Below are 24,483 nucleotides of genomic sequence, written 5' to 3' on the forward strand. Positions count from 1 at the left end.
TGGTTGGCCTGGTGTCAGGATAATGTGCGTGGGTGGGACATCATGTTACACGTCTGCGGCATGATGTCCCAGTGATAGACATCACTATAAACTGCCAGACATCACTATAAACTGCCAAACTGCAGACATCATAGCAATATGACTGAAAAATTGTGAAAGCTATGTTAAAAATCCAACACACACACACACACACACACACACACACACACACACACACACAACTAAATTAATTGCATGTTTAACCTGGCTATCTCTTCTGTCTCTTTCATCATACTGGTACTCCATTAATTTATTTAGATCCCAGGAGCACTTATATTATAATTTAACTCATTAATTTTCTTCTTATCTTTGTAAGGGCCATAAGATCTAATCTGAAGAAAAGTTTGAAGAATGAGTAAGAGAGACTGACCTTGCTGAATGCCAAATTCAGGCATTATCAGCTGGAAAGTTTCAGACCTAACATTTGACCTTTGACCCGATTGGACAGATTTGGGAAGGCCAATTTGACTAAAAAACTTGATTAAAGCTTTTACTATTGTTTTTGATTTAATATTCCTCAAAGAATTGCTTTTGGAAACCTTGTTGACACACACATAATGGTCAACAAGTATTGGTAACCTGACTTGGTCTTAGGTAAAGGTCCAACACAATTTACCATAATTCTACCAAATGGTTTGCCAAATGCAGGAATAGGTTGTAGATGAGCCTTTTGTATGACAAGATCTACAATATCACTTTTGATTTTTGGCCAGTCAAAATGAGTCAAGATCGTGTTATAAGTCTTATTAATCCCTAAATGACCAGTTAAAGGAGTTTCATGGGCCAGACTAAGTATTTCCTGTCTGTAAGATTTTGGAACTACAGTTTGATAGTTCAGTGACCACTTGTCACCAGCAGGTACTTCAAGAGGTCACCTTTTCTCACAAGAGTTCCATTTTTAATGAAATAACAGACAGGTACTTCAGTGGCTTCAGTTTCACTAATGGTCTTTTGAAACAAGCAGATCTCAGGATCTTTCCCCTGTTAGACGACCTGTGATTGTCATTTATCACCCTGATTTGAATAAAGAGAATGAGTACCTAAATGAGGATTACTGTGATAAGTACCTTCTGATTGATCCAAACAAGGAGTGAAAGTGACCTCATCAAAAGCCTGACCAATACATGTGTCAGCTAAAGGAATACTTTCCTGATCAACATCATTCTCAAGAGCTTTCTTGGCCATATCTCTGGTAACTGTACAAGCTGGGGGAATAAATCAGGGAATTCGTTTTCAATTGGATCGACTTTCTGATCCAAACAAGGCTTGTCAGTTACCAGTTGATCAGTTGATTAACCACAACCTTGTCTCCAGCTAGGTCGTTGCCTAGTAATAAATGAATGCCCTCAACTGGTAAAGCAGACAGTGTTCTGACTGTCACAGGTCCTGATGAAACATTAACAATGCCGCACTCTACTCCCTGAATAAGATCAGTTTCATTAGAAGAAGGCTTCTCAGAAAAATACAAAGTACCTGACAATAAAAGACTCTGAGAAGCTTCTGTGTCCCTTAAAATTTTAATAGGGATAGGTTTGGTTGAATCACCCAAGAGGGATAAAGAACCCTTCAATATGAATGGTTCATAAATCTCCATAATAAAATCAGACTGGGGTTTATTAGACCCAACAAGTGTATTGCTTTCAATACATGACCTTGACCTCTTTGAAATAACAGCATTTGGAATAGATCTGTCTTGATTCTGATGCCTATTTTTCAATTTGTAGCAATCAGAAATAACATGTCCTTTCTTCTTACAATAGGTACACATAGGAAGAGACAAGGATCTTTGATCAAGTTTATCTGAAGCTTGATTTTTAGAAGTTGTGCCAGTTTGAGATTTAGAAGGGCTTGTATTAGGCAGAAATACTTTTCTGCCAGAAGACTGTTGAGTGGAAGTGTTATTTACAAAAGAAACTTTACGAATAATCATCAGCAGCATGAGCAGCATCTTCCAAGGTTTCGACCTTATGCTCATCAAGATAAGTGTTAATGTCACTATGGACACAGTTCTTGAAATTTTCAACCAATATTGGTTGTCTGAGACTTTCGTAATCTTTATTAACCTTTCTAGAGAAGCACCACCTATCAAATTGCCATGCTTTTTCCCATGCAATTTCAACATAGGTCTGGTCTTCTTCTTTTTTATAATTTCTGAATATTTGCAGATAAGCCTCAAGGACTAACTCATAACCCATCAAGATATAGTCCTTAACTATGTCATAGTCAGCACTCTGCTCTAGTAACAGTGAAATGTAAATATCATGAGCTTTACCAGTGAGTACACATTGTGAGTACACAGTCCAGTACTCTCTTGGCCACTTTATACTCAGCCATTTTTTCAAAATAATGAAAATGTCTGTCATCTTTTTTTTCCAGAAAAGGGGGTACTAACTTGATATTTCTTAAAACATCAAAAGTAGGGGAGTGTTTTCTTTTGCTTGCTTTAATCCTTTTAAACGAATTTAAATGAATTTGAAATTCCCTTTCTTTCTCACTTTCTTCCTTGTGTTCTTTTTACTGCATTTGTTTTACTTCCATCTCTCTTTCCAGTTGTATCTTTAATATCTGAAACTGAACCTGTCTTACCTCCAATTCCAACCTTTTTAGTTGTGCCAATGTGTTTTACTTTGAAAAAAGTAAAATACTGTAAAACTCCGCATTAATGCAACCCCACTAACCATTTTTTTAACCCCAATTATCTTTAGGACTGGTTGGCTTGGTGTGAGTTTGTGACTGGGTGGGACATCATGCTACATGTCTGCAGCATGATGCCTGAGTGCTAGACATCACTATAAACTGCCACACTTTAGACATCAGACTGAATTTTTTTTCAACCTATGTTACAAATCCAAATCACGCACACACTCCTGTCATCGCCTGTTAGGACTGGTCGGCCTGGTGTCAGTTTAATGTAACTGGGTGGGACATCATGCTACATGTCTGTTACATGTCTGCAGCATGTTGCCCGAGTGCTAGACATCACTATAAACTGCCACACTGTAGACATTGTAGCACTACGATTGAATAAGTGTTCAAGCTATGTTACAAATCCAAATCACACAGACACTCCTGTCATTGCCTGATGGTTCAGGGCTGGTGAATGCTAGATGTTTAAAGTCGTTGTAAGAACATGTCTATCTTCTTCCACTGATTATGGTGTTGGCATGATAAAAATTGGAATGACACAATAAATAATTCATTATTAAATTAAAATTCTTATCTGGACACCTGAGACCCTGTTAAGATGTGTACTTTTCATATGAAATCAGACTGTACAAAAGTTCAATTCAAACTTTCTAACAACTATGAAGAGAGTTTCATCAGCTGAGTGTAACTTTATCATGTAACCAGATTGGACTAAACATTGTTTTGAACAGGTGTGAAATGATACACCTGTGCCACATTTCGAAATAATTCACAACACACTGCCTACTTTACAATACATTATAGATAAACACATCAACTCGATGGACTTTTCATCTTTTATAGGTCTGAAAGTGGTAGGGTGTTGCTGTTTTATGTGTGTTGATATATTGGATGTGTTTCCAGTATGCAGATTACAGACACACAGCAGGCATATCATTTTCAAACATGACGTTATAAAGAAATACTTCTAAACAGACTACCTATGAGCTGCCAGTGATTTTATTTCAGTGTTTTGGGCCATTTCAGGCTGATCCATTTGATCAGACGCAGGACTCCTGAATACTTTAAAAATCACCTTAGTGCCAATTTTATGTTTTCACTTATATTTGGAAGGCATGATGGTGTTATGATCCAAAGAAAAGAAATAGTGCAATTTCCTCATGGAAGGAAACTTTTATCAAGAACAAGTCAGGGTGAGGAAGTGGAGATGAATAACAAGCAAATCCATCACATTGTACTTACTGCAGATGCAAAACAACTTCCAAGGCCATATGCACTCATTTCTATCAGCAAATAGAGAAATTATTGACAATAACCAGTCAAGGTGAGTACTGACAGTAGTGTAACTCATTTAGTTTGGAATCAGTTCCTTCGTCAATTATGTGCTAATTTTTATTTATTTATCCAGTGTAAAAGGAGATATTCCAAACTTTTTCCTCATGTATGATTTAAATACCTTAAGTAGTCACTTTTGCATGAAGCTTATCGGTTGGATTGAGTTTAGATGCAATACTTCCTGCAGTCATGCAGTGAATAAGCTGCAGTTAATTCTGACTGAAGGTTTTTGTTTTACCCTGGACTTGAGCAAACAGTAACAGCCAATCAGAATGGAATGTAAGATATTCCACTGCCTGTCACACTGGAAGTGTAGCTATCGATTTCAAAGGAAGCAACCAAGATACAAAGCAACAGAGAAGCTTCATGTATAAGTGGTATTTACAGATCAGTAAATTATTTAAATCATACATGAGGAACAAGTCGAGAATATTTCCTTTACATTTATCTTTGGCTGATATAATAAGATAGCTAGCATGGAATTGGGGTGGAGGGGTAGATTTCAAACCATGTGTTCAATTGTAGAAGATGAGTCAGTGTTGTCGATAGTCCTTGTTTTGATTTTTTAAACTGACAGAAATGAATGCATATGATTGTGACAGCTGTCTCGGATAAATTCTCCATTTTAAGAATAAAAAGGCACACAGCCACTAATTCTTCATGAATTCTGAAAATTAAATTAAATTCTTCACCTCTTGTGTCGGTATGGAAGAAGTATCATTTCATCCTTAGTCATGACACAGACAGTTACTACTTTCATAGGTGAAAATTCCATGATATGGTAACATCCTGTGTACTGTGAAAATTGTGGACAAGAAATCAAGACATTTTCCATTAAATTAATGCTAAGAAGCAAAACTTGGATTAATACCAATTTTCTACACATTGTACATTTAATACCATTGATTTGACACAAGCAGTTAATTTTCCTTTTAGTCCACTGTACTTATATCTTACCACTCTTGCCTTGAGTAAAGCCTTCCTGTGCTTGATAGGCTTATTTGATAAATTGCTGCTGGGACAAGTTCCAATGTTCCATGCACGTTTGAAATAATAGTACTTGATAACTGTAAGAACACTTGTACAGATAAAACCAATGTGCCCTGCATTGGTCTTGGTGACCAAATTGTTCAACACATTACAAAACATTATTAACATCTAGTTGAATCAGATTCTGGTATTGTAAGCTCACATTTTTTTTAGTGTTAAGAAAATGCCCCATTGGTACCCACCCCCAATCACATGTACTTGCAAACCTAAGAGTAAATTACCCAATTTATTTTAATGATTAATTAGAGCTCTGAACGTTTGCATATAAAATATAAAGTCTAAGAGTTTGTAAATGCCTATGTACGTATGTATGTATGTATGTATGTATGTATGTATGTATGTATGTATGTATGTATAACTCTTCATAATTATTCTTGTAGATTACAAGAAATGGATCTCAGAGATTCTGATCTTGCCAAGAACGCATGGTGCAGTAAGCTTACAGATGTTCTTGGAGCTTTGGGATATGTCAGGGTAAGTTTACCTACAGATATAAGGTACAGTAGAGCTTGAGTTATCAAAAGGGGGGATCCTTGGTTGCAGATTGGTCTGTGGCATTCTGTTTTATAGGTCACTGACACCTCGCATCTGTCCACATAGGTTCAAGTCCCAGATCATCCAGTGTAGATATGTGAGAAATCTTGACAGTAGCTTCCCATGGATCACTGGTTCATTCTGGGATCTTCCTCTACCAAATATACTGGCTGCCACGTTAGGCCTCTCATGTGTTAAAAAATGGCCTGAAATTGACAAAAACCAAGCCCACAAAAAACGTTGAATTATCCAGATGTTGAATGGGATACTGCATTTGTTTGGCATGGTACATCATATTAATAACTCATTTTGGGCTAATTATTGAAATAAATTTTAGAACAATAGTATGTCATATTTTTCTTGATGGTGGTAAAGTGTACAGTAACATATTTACCTCTGTATACTGTACACCCATCCATTGACTGTATAGACCCAGATATGTTATCCATAATTCACCGGTAGATCCTTGTGTATGCTCTTCATTTGAAATCAGGCATAAAGAAAACAGTATAGAACCATGATCTGATGGCAGATTTACTTTTCTACCTTACTATCAGGTGCATGTTCTAGTTTTCATTCTTTTTCAGCTGAAGGTAGTGAGGATGCAGGCTGTTTCTCTACAGGTATTTGTCAAGAGGGACAGAATTTTACATTATACCAGTGTGGAGTCCGAGATAGCTAAAGCTGGATTGGGTGGATGGTGGGTAAGCAATATTTTATATCTGTTGGATGACCATTAGAGCTCTTTGTATTTTGAAATTAAGAAAATGAAATTACAAAGCAACATTTCTTCCACATCAGGAATCTAGTAACTATGAATGTATATTCTGTTTTAAAAACTAAAAATATGAGTAGAGGAATAGAATCTAGAGAACATCAAAGCAGGGATATTTAGGAGCAATGGCCAGTTTTTAAGGAAATGATGGGTGTATGAGAAATTGTTTTGTCAAGGTGACAGTTTCTTTAGATCATACTTTTTAAAGAAATTTCATTAATGGTCAGATCAAAATCAGCATTTGGACACATCAGAAACTTGGTTCATTGTGAGTTTAACATAAAAATAATCATGGGGTATTTAATGCTTTTTAGATCGATAAATATTATACACAACAAAGTTGTACATTTCCGTCAGTGGCAATGACTTTCCATTTTCTCAAGGCATTCTTGACATCTACATTTTCACTGAAAGTGATACAATATTTTATATACAGTATTGTATTACTTACTACCAGGCTTACAGTGAACACTCAAGTCAAGTCAAACTACACACAGCATAGACTTTGGTCTGCACCAGTAGATCAGGGTCTGTGTTGTTTTTTATGCTGATGATTCTTAATAAACTGCATAGATCCAGATCTGCTTGCACATTATGCAATGCCAGATCTGGGTCCGTGCAGCTTGCAGGTTGATTTTACATTAAAGCAAGTATATATTGTTCATTTTTATTTTTATTTTTAAATTTTCTAACGGCATTGGCCCTTAATTATGTTTTACCAAGGGTTTAGATATAATCAAAGCAGCACTATTCCATTGGTTTTCTTGTTTTCCATATAGTGGAAAGTTTTAGTTGTAGAGAAATGTTATAGATTTAGTGATCCAAGTTAGCAAATATAAATCATGTTAGATTCCTACTTAATATTCATAGACCTCTTAATTGAGAATTGCTATAATAAAACAACCCAAAATTAAAGCCATAGTTTTGAACCACACAAAAAAATTATTATATCAATAAAAAGTACCTGCTGTATGGTATTCCTACATACCCGCACACAAACATACACATTCCCATGTGTCTGTTGTTGCTGAAGAGAGGTGAAGTGTGTAAGGAAAATATGAATGTTCCCTTCAGAACCTTGCTGAATATGGTAGGTAGCTGTGTAGGGGAGGCAACCACAATGAGAGAGTCAAGACATTTGATATTTTTCTGTTCCCAGGGAAACAAAGGTGGAGTAGCCGTTAGATTTGATTTGAACGGAATCAATCTCATCATTGTAAATGCTCATCTGGCAGCTCACATGAACAATGTAGCAGAGAGAATAGAGGTAAGGTAGCTAGCTGATAGGGAATGTGGATTAATATATGTGTGTTTAGATATGAAATGTATCAAATGAATTAAATATTAGATAACACTTCTGGTTGGCAGTGAGTTATGTATCCTATGAATTTAATAAATTTTATGTCTGAGCATTTGATTAACAGTGTATTTGCATATTTTAGCCTGTGAGGTAGGTTAAAATTCATTAATACATCTTTTTTTTTAATGATTTTAAATAGTTCACAAAACAATATGGTATCAAGCATTTTATGTCGTAAGCATAGTCCATCCTGTATGATGGCACATTCAGTCAATATTATGAACTATGCTGTTGGTTCAAGTTCCAGATATTCCACACACTTTTGAAATTATTGTACTTGATCACTGAAAGCACTCACTGAAATAGCCATAGAACTAGATGCTTTCTCAATGATTTTTGTCACTCAGCTGTTTGATGCAGTCCATACAACATGATTAGCATCCTGATGATTAAGACTCACATAGCAATAATATGTGCTTAACAGTATTCACTAAATATCCCACTGAGTGTTATAAGACAATTACTTCCAAGCTATGGAGTAAAATGCCCAGTTTATTAAATTCTGTCTAGAATTCTGATGTACAAATAACATGAAGTTGAGAATCCATAAATTATTTAACAGCAAGGACTTGTTGACATGGGCTTGTATAACATTGCTTGGAGTACATGTATATTTTGCCGAGACTTTATGATTATCATGACATTGTAAATCTTCACATAATGTGATCAGATTAATATTCTTTTTTGTATACATTCCTATGCTGATAATTGATATAGTTTTGATAATCAGGGATCATGCCGGGCTTCACCAATGTTGCAAAGTTTGACTTCAATCTACCAGAAAAATGTACCAGAAAAAATAGTTTTGCTGAAATCAGATTGCCTTTGAAGTATTGATCATTATATATATATATATATATATATATATATATATATATATATATATATATATATATATATATATATATATATATATATATATATATATATATATATATATATATATATATATATATATATTATATATATATATATATTTATATATATATATATATATATATATATATATATATATATATATATATATATATTTATATATATATATATATATATATATATATATATATATATATATATATATATATATATATATATATATATAATAAAAATTCTGTCTCTGTCAGTGTTTTATAACTATCTGATTTTGCAACAGCAATAACAAACAGGTATTTGTTTGGTCCTTCAAAGAGCGCCTTTAGTGGTGCCTTCAGTAATACATGAACCTTCATCAAAGCAAGCCAAAAACATTTATCACAGAAAGTCAGCAGCAAACTTAAATAAAAGCATTGTTTCATTTTTCATAGTGATTGGAACATATTTATTGTGCCGTGAAAGTTTCCTGTTTCTAACAAAAAGGTTCATGCTTACGATCATTACCAGTGGCAGTTTAAAACCCCAATTAAAGTTCCAGTATTTTCAAACAATATATATCCGGCCATCAAGTTAAATAAAGGTGGGACATCTCGCAAGAATGTTAAAATCTTTTTAATTTGTTCACATGTTTTCGATTCCCTACGAATAACCTCATCCCCTTGGTATCCTTGGCATCATGGTAGTTGTCTTTGGCTGACCCAAATCTAGGTCAATTTAAATACATGTACATGTAGCATATAAACAACTATACAGCCACATGCTACTAGGATAATAAATATCAGAGTGAATTATTTTCTTTTCTAACATATGATTGAATACTAGAATTCATGGATTTTTCATGTGCATGTTTATTATTTAACACTTTGTGGAATGTACTACACAAATGAAGTTGTCAATATACAAGTGTATTTCTGACTAGTTGTCTTCATTTAATCAAAATTTCCATTTTCGTTTTTCTCTATGTAAATTCTAGTCACTGACAACAGGTCATCTCTTAAAAATGTCACTTGGATGCGAAATTTTAATTTATTTTCAGCCCCCCCCCCCATCTAAACACCCGCATATGTCAACAATATTACTTTGATCTTGGGGATGTTGAGATAAATGGATAGTACTGTATTATAAAAATGACATTTTTTAAAAATTGGCAACAAAATATTGAGGTAGGTGTTTTATTAGGCAACAACTTTTTTTAAAGCCAGTACCATCCCTGATAATTAAAAGTAACATTGTGAATATTTGGTTTAAACATTTGTTTTCTTAATTTGCACACGATAAATGTTCCAACATATAAAAAGAGAAATTTAATAGGAGAATATAAGCCAGTTGCATCATGGACAATAATTATTAAAAGAAGGAATTTTTAATAAAGGTAGTTACAAGATCATGCTGAAAACAAGTGTTTTAGAGGAGCATTTTCATTTGTATTGCAGTACTTATTAAACTGCCTGCTATATGGCATAGCATGTAATATTTTCAAGTTTATCCAGTTGTCAGTTCATCTGTTCTCTATTTTTTGTGTTCTCCACCATCTACCATTATCAAAATAGTCTGCTTTTGGGATAAGGAAGAAACAGGGATATTAGCAGAGTTTCAGGTGCTAAAAATGTCAGATATATTCCATGTGCATAAATGTACATAACAAGTGCATACACACACACACACACATACACACACACTCTCTGCATATTTATTCTCAGTTGACCATGGTATAATTTTAACTCATGCTTACAGTTTTTTTGGTACTGATTCTTTGTTCTGTTCATGACAGGATTGCAATGCAGTTATCAGTTTGATGAAATTCAGGGATCCAGATGTAGATAATGTCTTAGATCATGAGTAAGTGACAAATGCATATGATAACTTTTCTGATAAAAAGTCCATTGGTGTAGTAGAACACCCATGAACAGACAGTTATTTCATAGCAAATTATTTTATCAGTTAAGCAGAACAAATTCCAGATCTTGTACTTTATTTGAAATGAACAGAATAATCAGCATTAAGATATATATTACTTGTGATGTTTTGTGCAATGAAGCATTGTAATAATATCAAATGCATGAACTGCTCAAAATTAAGTGCAGAACCTTTATATGGGCTTGAAATTGAAAGCAGTTCTTTCTTGTATTAGCAGTCTGAAGAATTGACGATTTTAAGATTTTGATTCATTTTCGTCCTGCATATAAATGGTGTGACATAGATCTCACTTTAACTGCAGCAGTAACTGCATTAATTATCAACAGTTTCTGGCTTATGTGGCTGTAATGTCAAGTTATGTGGCTGTAATGCCAAGTTATGTGGTTGGAATGCAAAGTTATGTGGCTGTAATGTCAAGTTATGTGGCTGTAATGCAAAGTTATGTGGTTGTAATGTCAAGTTATGTGGCTGTAATGCCAAGTTATGTGGTTGTAATGCAAAGTTAGGTGGCTGTAATGCCAAGTTAGCTTATACTATGGCTCTGCATCCATCATGCATCATTCGAGTGGCCGAGTGGTCTAAAGCGCTCTCCGTTACGGATCACTGCCATCTCACCTCTGTCTGCGGCGGTTCGAGTCTAGGATTCAGCCAATGTGGGTATGTGAGAAAGCTTGCCAGTAGCTTCTCGTGGGTCGGTGGTTCTTTCCGGGGTTTTCCCGGGTTCTTCCTCCACCATTAATACTGGCCGCCATGTATAGCCTATCGTGTGCTGAAAAATGGCGTTAAGCCCCAAAACAACAACAACAATCATTTACCAATTTGAAGTCCATACTTTTGATCTGATTTTGATCATATGTAAATAAGATCTTGGTTCTGTATGAGTGAAATTCTTGCTGGGATTCGTTTTGTTCTGAATCAACATTTAATGCCATTAACAGCCAGCCTCCACATTCCTTGGAAATAATATGTCCATCAGAGGTTGTTGTATAGCATGAAGTATTGTAAGCACTTATTCAGGAAGTATATAATTCGCAGCATTTTTAAATTGTATAAAAAAATGGAATCTTTTTAAACATTTTTAAATTGTATAAAAAAATGGAATCTTTTTAAACATCGTTACAGCTATGTATTCTGGATGGGTGACCTTAACTTCCGCATAGAAAATTACTCCAAGTCCGAGGCAGAGAGACTAATTAATGAAGGAAAGCTGGAAAAACTGTTACAGTCAGATCAGGTATTACATGCTATATATATCATATGCCAAAGTTTACTGCAGTTTTATTTTTGTTATCAAATAAAATAGAATTTATGATGTTGCAAGGGATTACTGTCATTTTAAGGGCCAGCTAGTAAGAACAAACTAAAAATACTTAGAAGAAAATGCATAAGCCATGTCATCATTTCATGACAATATGCTTTAAATAACTTAAATTTTAATTAGGGTCATTGTGAGCTCTCACTGCATAAGTATACCAATATTTATGCCAAATGGAATTGAAAATTTACCATGGAATCTGGACAAATTCATACAAGAAACCCAAAGGCACAAGTTGCTTTTGTCATTTAAAAGAGAATTCCATGAAAATAGAATGAAAGCATAGAATTTTAATGATTAAATCTCAGATATGCACCTTGCAGTAACTAAATATTTGATAAATCACAGTTGATTCAAACTTGGACACCTTTCCAGATTTTGCACGATTTAGAAGTTGGCAGGAGGTCAAAATTCTCAGTAGAACCATCACCTTCTGCTAATAAAGATGAAATTAGAATCAATAATACCATTTGTATATTTATTTGACTATAATGCCTTGCATCACCTTGCAAATTGAAATAGTGCCAGTCTGACATGCAGTGTGATTGCTGTGGTAGCCGACTTGAAAATTTTGTTATTGCAACTTCTCCAGAATTTGTTTTGACACAAGATTTAAACAGTAAGACTTCATATGGTCTCTAGTTGTTCTAAATGAAAATTGTACAAATCTGGCATCCTGAGTGTCCACCATGGCAGTCATGTTAGGTTTTAACTTAAGGCTCGCATCAAGTTTGTCCTAAGTGAAAATGAAGTCCTTTTGGATATCTACTGTTACTATGCATTTGTATACTGTTTTCACTAAAATACTTGTGATTGATGTCCACTTGGTACTAAATTAAAATTGCTGCCGATCTGAGTTTCATTATGGCCACCCAATTTTTTTTTTTCAGTACCTCTCATAAACAGATGGCCATTGATATGATAGGGTTTTCACCAAAAGGTTTCTTATCCTGTCAGGTATATCCTGATTGTAACATGATGCTGATCTATGGTTGGATTTTATAAATCTTGTCATGGTTATTTCTCCTTAGAAGATGTTTATACAAACATGGGGTTTTCACTAAAATGCATCATAGGCAAGCTGATTGATCTTGTGTCCATGATGTCAGGCTTAAAGTCCAAGGTCGTGAAAAGAATGTGTACTGCAATACAGGTATCTTGTTAAGCTGAACAAATGCATATAGTTTTGTTATCAAATTTGGTATGTTCAAATTTTTTCAAGAATATCAGATGGTTTCTGTTCTCATTAGCTAAAAAGAATAAGTGGATTTGTCTTGGATTCCAAAAAATTATTTTTAACTTGTAGGGGATGCTTTTTTTCTTTCGATTGATTTCCATTTGTCTGCTAATACTAATAAACAAAACATATTTTAACTGTCAGCTATGAATCTGACAACAGATTCCACATTTCTTATTGGCTTCAGAATAGTACATTGGAAGATGTTCATATTAACAAATTGAAAAAATGGAACAAGCATTGGATGGATTCATATTGTTATCTAAAATTGAGTTGATGCTCATCTAACCACATGGTCGTGAACATTTTGCTAAAATTCTATATTGGCAGGTGAAGAACATTTGTTTAGTCACTAGACGTGCAAAGTGAATTGTCATTATGAAAACAAAATTTGTGTGGTCATTTATGAAAGCAAAAATTGTGTGGAGGTAGAGTAGTCTGAATTGGGTTATGATGCATTTGCACCATCTTGCAAATTGAACTTGCATAGCTAGTTGTGAATCATTTCAACCAAGGCACAGGCATATGACCTCATCCCCTGAGGGAATTCACAGGCCCCACATACCTCACCAGGTCTGTTTCTGATAATTCACTCCCTTTTAATAGGACCCCCTTCTAGAGGGTTAGACAACTTTGGTCTCAGACCTTCCCAGGGGCAGTAATTTTAGGTAACTTGTACCTGTATGTGGCCCCTAAAGCAAGCATTACCACCACACCAATGATGATAGGAATTGTAGTTGTTTATAAACCCTACGTTGTAGATTGTATTGATTAATGATTTCATAATATTTTACTATTTAGTATAGCATTTGCAGGAGAAAAAAATGTCTAGAGTATTTTCTTAGATTTATGTTTGACTGACAACTAGAGAATAGAAGTAGAGTTTAGGAATGAACTTTTTCAAGTTTTGTTACATATTTTTATATTAAATCTATGTTTATTTTGAATCTATTTTAATGATATTGCATTAAGAGAGTTGTCTCCCCTGGAAGACAATTCATTATATCAGGTTTTTTATTCTTGGCTTGCGAAAAGAATAAATAAGATTTTACTTAAACATTTCTCAATTTTATGGAAATTTTGCATCAATATTCAACATCACTTTCATATAATCATCAACAGTAAGGTGATAATTTTTTTAATTAAAATTCCCCAAAAAGAAACAATAGAGTTACAATAAAGAAAGAAATATCAAAAAGTGCTCCGTATCACATTTTTAGTTCTTCATTCTAGACAGATCCAGGAGAAACTTACATAGGTAAAAGGTGCCTTCTACTTTCCTTCACATATGTATTTCATTTTTAGCCAGAAATGTTTTTAATAAAGGAAAAAAACAAAACAAACATTAAATAGCCAATGGTTGTCTCCTTTGTTGTAGTGCCTATATTTGTGGATTATATATATCTTGGCAGAAAACGTATGTGATGCATATTGCCAAAAAATATATATCCTAAGTTGTGTATTTGTTTGTAGTGTCCATAATAGTCAGTGATAAGACTTAAAAAAAACTTTTGTTTTGCAACATTGTTCAAATGATGTGGTTATTTTTGTTAGGTTCAGTTGGTTACCTGTGACACCTATTTTCATTTTCATTTAAAATGTTTCACTCGTGTCTAGCACAAACATGCTGTCAAAATCTTACACATATATACCAGATTAATTTATTTGTTTTCCCCCTGCCCCCACCCTTCCCCCAAGGTTTTAAATATCATATATTAAATGACTAGGAAATAATGGATGGTCCATTATGAATATCCCAGTATATACCTTAGCAATTTCTTTTTGTAGCATGTAGAGTGTACTCCAAAACTCTTGTACTTCAAATAAACAAGGTCATATGGCTTTGAATTTCAATTTGGCATGGTAACATTTGTCTTCTTTTGAGCATGTAAACTAAGATTACTAAACCTGGAAAAAATGTACTGTACACTACATTTTATTAATGTTAGATTGAACAGTTAAAAAGGGATATCAGCAAAATTTCAGGTGTTAAAAATGTCACAAATATTTTCCATGTCCATCAGTGTAGAGTCCATACATAACAAGTGCATGTACACACACACACACACACACACACACACAGAGTACTGTACACCACATTTTATTAATGTTAGATTGAACAGTTAAAAAGGGATATCAGCAAAGTTTCAGGTGTTAAAAATGTCACAAATATTTTCCATGTCCATCAGTGTAGAGTCCATGCATAACAAGTGCATGTACACACACACACACACACACACACACACACACACACACACACACACACACACACACACAGAACATCCGGATTGTTTAAAAAAGACTATACTCACTGATAAAGGGAATTTTGTACCAGAAGTGCCAGTAATCAAACTGGTAATATATAGTTTGATTTGAAAAAATACAGCAGCTATGGTCAGACATGTTGTCTGGTTTGGATGATGCACCTTCATATATGCAACCCATATGTACAGTTAAAGTTTCAAGATAAAAGAAAATATTTGCTTAGCATTCACCAGACACCTTTATTTTTTTGTGGTATAGCTGTTCTTATAGATTCTGTCTCTCTCTTGCACACAAATAAATTGTAATGAGCAAAAGATCTCTACTTGTAAGCTTAAAAAAAAAAACAAGAATGAGCTAGATAATGACAGATGGAAGCAACCAGTTGAAATAGCAATATATATATATATATATATATATATATCCACTGGCCTAACTCCCACAACAAGCTCAAATTCCGTTCAAGTTCAGGCAAGATCAAGTTTGCAAAGCACTTGCCCAGGAACAAGTTCCAAAAGATGAGAGAGCAGGATATAAGAATTATAGTTGGCTCATACTGTAATAATAATGATAATAACAATAATAATAATGATAATAATAATAATAATGATAATAATAATAATAATAATGAACCTATCACTAGTGGCCAATTATGGGAAAATGCAAAACTGGCTGTTGAACATAGGTTCTTCTTTTAAAATTAGCTTTTGAATGAATACCATGCACTGAATATTATTATTATTATTATTATTATTATTATTTCTCCAGCTCAAGAATTGCATGGAAGAAGACCTACTTTTTGTAAACTTTCAAGAGGGGCCAATTACATTCAATCCAACATACAAGTTTGATCCAGACACCGATCTGTATGACACGAGGTTTGTATATAGCACTGTAAATTTACTCTCAGGCCCAAAGCTTCCCCATGTGAGTTACTTTTGCTTTGACTGGCAAATAAAGGAATGGCATTTACACCATAATTGTTGAACACTTTCAAGAATCTTCATATATTTACACTAAAACCTCACTGTTTTGAATCACTTTGGCTGGAATGTCAGGTACGTAAGTTTGATAACATTAGCTGCCTGCTCACAGACTCTCAAAGTTTGTATTTTACTATTATATGAACATTCAGGGGTGCTGACTGCTATTTTAGCTGTTATGGTCTGTGAGTGTTTAAGTGCGCTTTCAGTAAAAAAATAATATGATCCAGAGAAGGCACTTACAAAATGGAATAGTAACCCATGAGATGAAGTTTAGTATAATTCATGTTTTCATAGGAACTTGTAGAGTAATCAGAGTAATCATGGCATATATTTTTTTGCAAACTGCCTTCACTGGGTACCATGCATGTTTAAATGGAACAGCACTAAGTGTTCATTATCAGAAAATGAAATCATTCTTTCAAGGATAGCTTATCACTTCATTGGTAAAAATAAAAATATTGGTCAGCAGAGATGTAAAACTGTGGTAGGTCTGGCTAAACCTTGGTAAGGCTGGCTCATCCAAAGTAGGGCTGTCTAATTTGAGCCAAACTCAGGATCAAATATTGATCTCATTGATAAATTACCAGATTTTAATTTGTTTTTGGCAAAGTGCAGAAATTGGAATCCAAGGAGAAAGAAAGTAGTTTTGTTGGGTCCACACAGTTCAACACAGCATCCATCTTCGTGTTGCCCACACAGTACATGACATTATCTATCTTCATGCTATCTACATAGAACACCACTGCATCCATCTTCATGCTACCCACACAGTGCATCACATCATCCATGTTCATACTGCCCACACAGTGCATCACATCATCCATCTTCATACTGCCCACACAGTACACTACAGCATCCATCTTCATACTGACCTGACCACACAGTACACCACAGCATCCATCTTCATACTGACCTGACCACACAGTACACCACAGCATCAATCTTCATACTGACCTGACCACACAGTACACCACAGCATCAATCTTCATACTGTCCACACAGTGCAACAAAGTATCCATCTTCATACTATCCACACAGTAAACCACATCATCTATCTTCATACTGCACACACAGTGCATCACAGCATCCATCTTCATACTGCTCTTATGGTGCAACACAGCATCTATCTTCATACTGCCTGCACAGTGCAATACAGCATCCATCTTCATGTTGCCCACACAGTACACCAAAGTATCCATCTTCATGCTATCTATACAGAGCACCACAACATCCATCTTCATACTACCCACATTGTGCAACACAGCATCCATCTTCATACAGCTCACATAGTGCAACACAACATCCATCTTCATACTGCCTGTACAGTACACCACAGCATCCATCTTCATACTGCTCACACGCAACACAGCATCTATCTTCATACTGCCCATACAGTGCAACACAGCAGCCTTCTTCATACTATCTAAAAAGCACACCACAGCATCCATCTTCATACTACCCACACATTGTAACACAGCATCCATCTTTATACTGCCCACACAGGGCAACAGCATCCACATTCATATTATCTACACAGCACACCACAGCATCCATCCTCATAATACCCATACAGTGCACCATAACTTTCATCTTCATACTGCACACACAGTACATCACATATCCATCTTCATACTATCCACACAGCACATCACAGCATCCATCTTCATACTAACCACACAGTGCATCACAGCATCCATATTCATACTGCCCACACAGTACAACACAGCAGCCTTCATACAATCTACACAGCACACCACAACATCCATCTTCATACTACCTAAACAGTGCATCACAACATCCATCTTCATGCTACCCATACAGTGCACCACTGCATACATCTTCGTACTATCCACACAGTGTAAGACAGCATCCATCTTCATACTGCACACACAGTACACCAAACATTCATCTTCATACTACTGACACAGCACACCACAGCATCCATATTCATACTACCCATACAGTTCACCACAGCATCCATCTTCGTCCTATCCACACAGCACATGTTATCCATCTTCATGCTGCCCACACAGTGCATCACAGCATCCATCTTCATACTACCCACACTGTGCATCACAGGATCGATCTTTACACTATTCACAAAGTGCAACACATCATCCATCTTCATACTGTCCACACAGCACACCACATCATCCATCTTCATACTATCTACACAGTGCATCACACCATCCATCTTCATAGTATCCACACAGTGAAATGCAGCATCCATGTTCATACTGCCCACACTGTGCATCACAGGATCCATCTTTATACTATTCACAAAGTGCAACACATCATCCATCTTCATACTGTCCACACAGTACACCACATCATCCATCTTCATACTATCTACACAGTGCATCACACCATTCATCTTCATAGTATCCACACAGTGAAATACAGCATCCATCTTCATGCTATCCACACAGTGAAATGCGGCATCCATTTTCATACTAGCCACACAGTGCAACATGTCATCCATCTTCATACTGCCCACACAGTTCATCACAGCATCCATCTTCATAGTATCCACACATTGAAATGCAGCATCCATTTTCATGCTATCCATACAGTGAAATGCAGCATCCATTTTCTTACTAGCCATACAGTGCAACACATCATCCGTCTTCATACTAACCACATAGTGTTACACAGCATCCCTCTTCATACTGCCCACACATCACAGCATCCATATTCATACTGTTCACACAGCACACCACTGTATCCATACTGTATTCATACTACCCACACAGTACATCACAGTATCCATCTTTATGCTGCCTAACCTCTTTTGCATAACACCAGAGTTCTTTGGTTCAAATCATTTCCTTCCAGTGCTATATTATAGGATGGTAAGAGAGATGAAGATGTTGCAGACCATCTTTGTTACTTTACAGTAGAATCATACTGACATCTGTTATTTACTTGGAGCTTCACTCATATTTTTTAAATTGACCCATCTGGTGCCATCTTAATGATTTTTATGTGTGTTAGTAGAGTTTTTACTGTAGGTACCCACCTTGACCTTTTATTGGTAAATGGAAGTTTAGAACATGTCAGTGCTGGATCAGGAGTGAATGAATACCATTCTGATTGGCTTACTCAGTCAGAAGTTACTTGTATGACATCATGTTCCCATGGTACATATTAAGCAAACTGTACTTCTCAATTCAGAGTAATATCATCCAAAAACATTTATTATCTAACATATATATTGATCATTTTTAACACTCATATTAACCATATAACCAATTATTATGTTAAAAACTGGCATGATGAAAAATAAATGTGTTTATAAGAATTCTTTGTAAGACATTTCTAATCATTGACATAACTTAGTATAAATTATTAAATATTAAGACTTTTTCATTAAAAATGTTTTCCTGAAATCGTAAATTGAAAAGCTGGTTTGTACTGAAGATAGTTTTGGTCAGATTTCAGTTCTTATTTGTTTTACTGGATCAAAGTTTTAGGCTGGTGAGAGTGTGTGTGTATGTATGAGATTTTGGATTTTTTATGTAGCTTTAAAAAAAATTCAGTCATATCACTACTTTATCTGCAGTGTGGCAGTTAATAGTGATGTCTAGCACTGGAGCATCTTGCCACAGACATGTAGCATCATGTCCCACTCAGTCACATTGTCCTGACACCAGTCCTAACACTAACCCCTTAATGTTGAGTGCTCTGTGAGGCAGTTGTTGATGCCATTTTTTATAAGTCTCTGACATGACTCAGTTGGAGTTTGAACCTGTGACCTCCCACACCTGAGGCAGATGCTCTAACCACTAGGCCAACAGAGTAATCTGGTGAGAGTTGACAGAGTACTGAAAGTGCTGTGTTAAATAACAACTGATCATGGAAATTATAAACTATGTAAGAAAAACAGTGTCCTGATAGAATTTAAACACTTGAATTCTTATATTCCAATGCAGCGAGAAGCAGAGAGTTCCAGCCTGGTGTGACAGAATACTGTGGATGACACACACTGATCTAAAGGATATAGACTTGTCTGTTGATCAAACCAAGTATGAAAGCAAACCCTCATGTAAAGGAAGTGATCACAAGCCAGTTGTTTCCTTGTTTACTATCACTGTAAGTGTTGAAAAGGTCCCACTTGCATAAAATCTCTCAACTTGGAGTACATACATACCCATCTCTGCTCTTGAAAAAATGTTTTAGAAGGCACAATATGCATTGAATCTGTATTTTAAAGTCAGTTGGTCATTATATCTTGTTAAAAAAAAGAGAATTGCCATTCATTGGGACTTTGTATGAATTTTGTGAAGTGACGTAATTTTGACTCTAGTATGTACACAAGTTGAAAATTTTTTTGCAATTTACTTTCATGTATTTTTGTGTTTTTGTAGTTTTTTTGTAAAGTACTAAAGTTATTAACATTTTGTTGCTTACTGTTGTGGGAATGATTTCAAGCGCATGAACACAGCATCATAAATGCTCAAAATTTATTGACATCTTTTAGTTAAATGTTACGAATCGCACATCCTGTCAACTTCTCGAATGTTTGTTGCATTTTAAATAGAGTACTTGAGAGGGCTTGTCAGTCATGATGAATTTGTTCATCTGGTTGAACTGTGACTGTCAAGACTTTTGAAATTTGGTATCCAATTTGCAGCATGTCAGAAGATAAGTTTTGTGTTAAATATTTATGTAATAGTTGTATGATCAAATGCAGGTTTTACTTTTTCTATAGAAATATTTCTTACAGTGTGGATTTGCACAGAATATTGTAGCTGGCTTTTGCAACTGGAACCTAAGTAGCACATGTTCAGGGAAATAAAATTGGCATGCATACTATGTGGTTTTTTTAACTCCAGAGGCAAATCATGTTAAAATTGATGCTGTTCCAAAAGTACAAGAGTCCGTAATGTTGTTATGGTTTTTTTGGCTACTCATTTATAGAAGTCGTAATTTATATCCACCTAACATTCTTCAGAATGTGTGGATAAGTGGAGTTTCTTTTTAGCAATTAACTTTATGAAAAAAACTTTTGTTTACACTGCTAGTTGGAGTTGTTTCAAAGATTTGTTGATTGATATTAAAAGAATTGCTTTGCACCTGTTCTTTTGTCTTAATTAAGCTTTGTTCTTTGTTGTAATGAAGCTTTGTTCTTTGTTGTAATGAAGCTTTTTGCTTAACATATCCATGTCTTGCAGATATGACTTTTATGTTGTCAGGTATTTTAGTCATTCTGTTGGTATGAAAATATTTAGACATGTAGATTTGGAAGATACAGTTCCTGTATTGGTGTCTTTGAAATGGACGTCTGAACAACATAATGTATTTGATCTTGAAACCTTGTAATAGTTTGTTGTATGAAACATGTATAATCATGTCTGCTTCTCACAGAATTAACACAAAAATTAAGAATTATGACTGATCTGAAAGATGTGTCATAATAGCTGGGTATTTGAGATCAAATCAAGTAATGTACAGAATTTGCACAAGAGTTAGGAACAAGATAATTGCAGGGTATTTAAGATCTAGTCATTTAGATTATTATTTAGATGAACTGTCCAGTTCTAATGAAAGGTGTACATAGGAATGAATGCTGATTAGGCAAAGAATTGGTGGAAATGTAGTTCATTTCAGTATAATTTGTTACAGAATTAAAAAATGTTTGAAAATACGAACAGAGAACCATGCTGAAGTTTTGGTTTTATAAGTAGACTTCTCTGTGCCTTCATATCATTATACATTTTTCAGGTAGATGAGCTAATATGTCTGCAGACTTAAGTCAATAATATCTTATTTCGATGGGGTGGTGTGGTGAGCACTGATATCTACCATTTTTCTTTATATTTTGTTTTCCCAATGTTCAGAAGTTTAAAAAAAAAAGATATTAGGAGAGCAATAAAAGGCTAATGATTCTTCCCATTTCAAATCACAGCAAAAGTTCTACAGAAGTCTGCCATCATACAAATTGAGTGACCACAAACCTGTTACATCAGCATTTGAATTCACTGTAAGTAACAAGTTGAGGGATTCCTATCTGCCAACTTCTAATAGTCTTTGAACAGCTTTTTGCTCAAAGACAGTTAACAGTCTCTAGAATAGGGGTTAACAGTTGTAACTGCAGTTATATTTTATTAAACATTTACTTGCATTGAAAAACTTTTTACTATCGTTTTACTATCTTTTACTATCTTCCCGTCAAATATTTCAATTTTTTTATTTTTTATATATTATCCCCACACTCCCAAAGAAATACAGGGATATTGTGATTCAGTATCTATAATGTTATTGAAATATCCTAACACTGTTAAAAATAGACACAGGAAATTTGAGTCATTGGTAGCCTTATTGGTTTAGATTGTGCCAAAACTTTTAGGGTTAGGGGTGATCTTACATGAATTTAAAATAACTTTCAAGTTAATCTTCACAAGTGCGAGAATTGGCATATGTGGTCAGTGACCCATGTGTGAACAGATTCGGACTGAGACTCCAGAATGATATTCCAGGGTCTTTCCATGCTCTAAAGGAATTATTCCCTGCATCATACTCAGAGCATATAAGAATTGAGTCCCCCATCCTATAACCACACTTACTGGGCATCAGAAGACACATTTCTATGCAAAGCTGACATTAGCTCTTGGGTCCATTCATACCCCTAGGGATTTAGACTATGTGACAAAATGTGGTACCTGTTGAGATTCATCACCATATATAATCATATAACCATACTTGGCATGAAAAGACAAATGTCTGCTTGCTGCTAACTGTGACCCAAGGGTCCCTTCCTACCCACAAGGAGTTAGCCTCTGGGTCTTGAGCGACTGAAAGTGAAAGACAAATTGACATGCAGCTGAAATTGGCACTGGATTCCATTCTTACCCAAAGACATTAGCCCCTGGGTCATAGCTTTAAAAACTGTCACAATTCACACCCGATAACCATCTTCATGCTTGCTAGAGATGAAAAGACAAATTTGCTTCTGGGGCAGACTTAACCCGAGAGACTCATACTTTGGGTTTTAGTCATTGCAGTATAAATACATATTTTACCTAAAGTGTTCACATTTTTCATTCTCACATTTGCTGTTCACTTGATTGATATAAAATAGGTAAAATTAAATGTCTTCTTCATAAGAGTTAAAAATGTTAAGTCTGTCAATGGTGAATATGACTCGGTATATCGTCAATTAATAAAAAAAGGAAGTGTTGTTTATATTTTTCTTCACTGCAAAGATTTTTTTATAGCATTCAATAGCATTTTTAGTTTCCTTCACAAGATCATTGTCTAGTGACCACAGATGACATTCACTGTGATTACCAGGCTTCGCAATAGCAGGATAACAGTAGTTCTCTGATCCAGATTTCTGCCTGAATTAGTTTGTATTTTGCATAGAATGGATTATGTCTTCTCTGTATCAGCATTAGAATGTTGTAATGACAGGACAACTATGCTCAGCATGCAAAGAAGTTCAAGCTTCAGTTTCCTGTTGCTGGGTTTGTAAGGTTGCTAACTGCTCTCCAATAGTCCTCCAAGTTATGTTCACTCCATGAAGGAAGTTCCTGATTTGGACTTAAGATCTCATCCTCTGGGAGTTGTATTTCTTTAAGGCTCAGATCCAAAACTATTTTGGCAGATTTCACCACAGTAAAGTAAAAAATAAAAATTGATTGAGACTTTAAATAAAGAATGACAAATACATGATGTATTTATGCTTTTATGAACAATATATCCCAATTTTAAAATTAATTATCTTTTCAATATACTGCTAAATAATCTATTTTATCTAAGGATTGAACTGAATTACTGTACATGAAATACAAATGGTGCATGCATTTGAAACACACATTGTAAACTCTGGACTTTTGCTACTTGCCTGCACATGTTTAAAATTTTGATAATCTTGCACTGTTAAACTTGTAGTATTTCTTAGGTGGTGGTTTCTTAGCATTGGGAAAAGTATATGTTTTGGACATTTTGACATAAATTAAACAAAAAATGCAAGAGCTGCCCTTAATTATTCATTTTAAAACATCTTGAACAATGCAATAACAAATAACATGACAAAAATCAAAATACTTATTCTAGTGTGTCTGCCAAAATAACTTATTATGGTCAGTCTTATCTCCCTTTGGGCTGTGTCCAGACAGTTTTCATCAAAGGCTCAGAAGACATCACAACAAC

General features: G+C 34.9%; 1 protein-coding gene and 1 non-coding gene across 5 annotated transcripts in view; one reads left to right on the forward strand and one right to left on the reverse strand.

Moving 5' to 3' along the window:
- Nucleotides 1-24,483, forward strand: part of LOC149775044 (inositol polyphosphate 5-phosphatase K-like) — a 76,727-nt gene that overhangs the window by 17,212 nt on the left and 35,032 nt on the right. For 2 of the 4 annotated variants that reach the window (XM_089943891.1, XM_089943888.1), the window contains 8 exons: nucleotides 5,451-5,544; nucleotides 6,192-6,308; nucleotides 7,539-7,646; nucleotides 10,384-10,451; nucleotides 11,652-11,763; nucleotides 16,112-16,221; nucleotides 20,262-20,421; nucleotides 22,238-22,312. In XM_089943891.1, the coding sequence (XP_089800017.1) occupies nucleotides 5,461-5,544; nucleotides 6,192-6,308; nucleotides 7,539-7,646; nucleotides 10,384-10,451; nucleotides 11,652-11,763; nucleotides 16,112-16,221; nucleotides 20,262-20,421; nucleotides 22,238-22,312 (834 nt within the window). In that variant the 5' untranslated portion in view covers nucleotides 5,451-5,460. Of the gene's footprint in view, nucleotides 1-1,829; nucleotides 4,010-5,450; nucleotides 5,545-6,191; nucleotides 6,309-7,538; nucleotides 7,647-10,383; nucleotides 10,452-11,651; nucleotides 11,764-16,111; nucleotides 16,222-20,261; nucleotides 20,422-22,237; nucleotides 22,313-24,483 lie in introns of those variants that run through there. The other 2 variants (XM_089943890.1, XM_089943889.1) reach the window with 2 other exon arrangements.
- Nucleotides 13,504-13,795, reverse strand: LOC149775045 (Nuclear RNase P). Its single transcript, XR_016416631.1, has one exon.

This window comes from Sinohyriopsis cumingii, chromosome 19, assembly GCF_028554795.1.
Source record: "Sinohyriopsis cumingii isolate HCF-2022 chromosome 19, ASM2855479v2, whole genome shotgun sequence".
NCBI lineage: Eukaryota > Metazoa > Mollusca > Bivalvia > Unionida > Unionidae > Sinohyriopsis > Sinohyriopsis cumingii.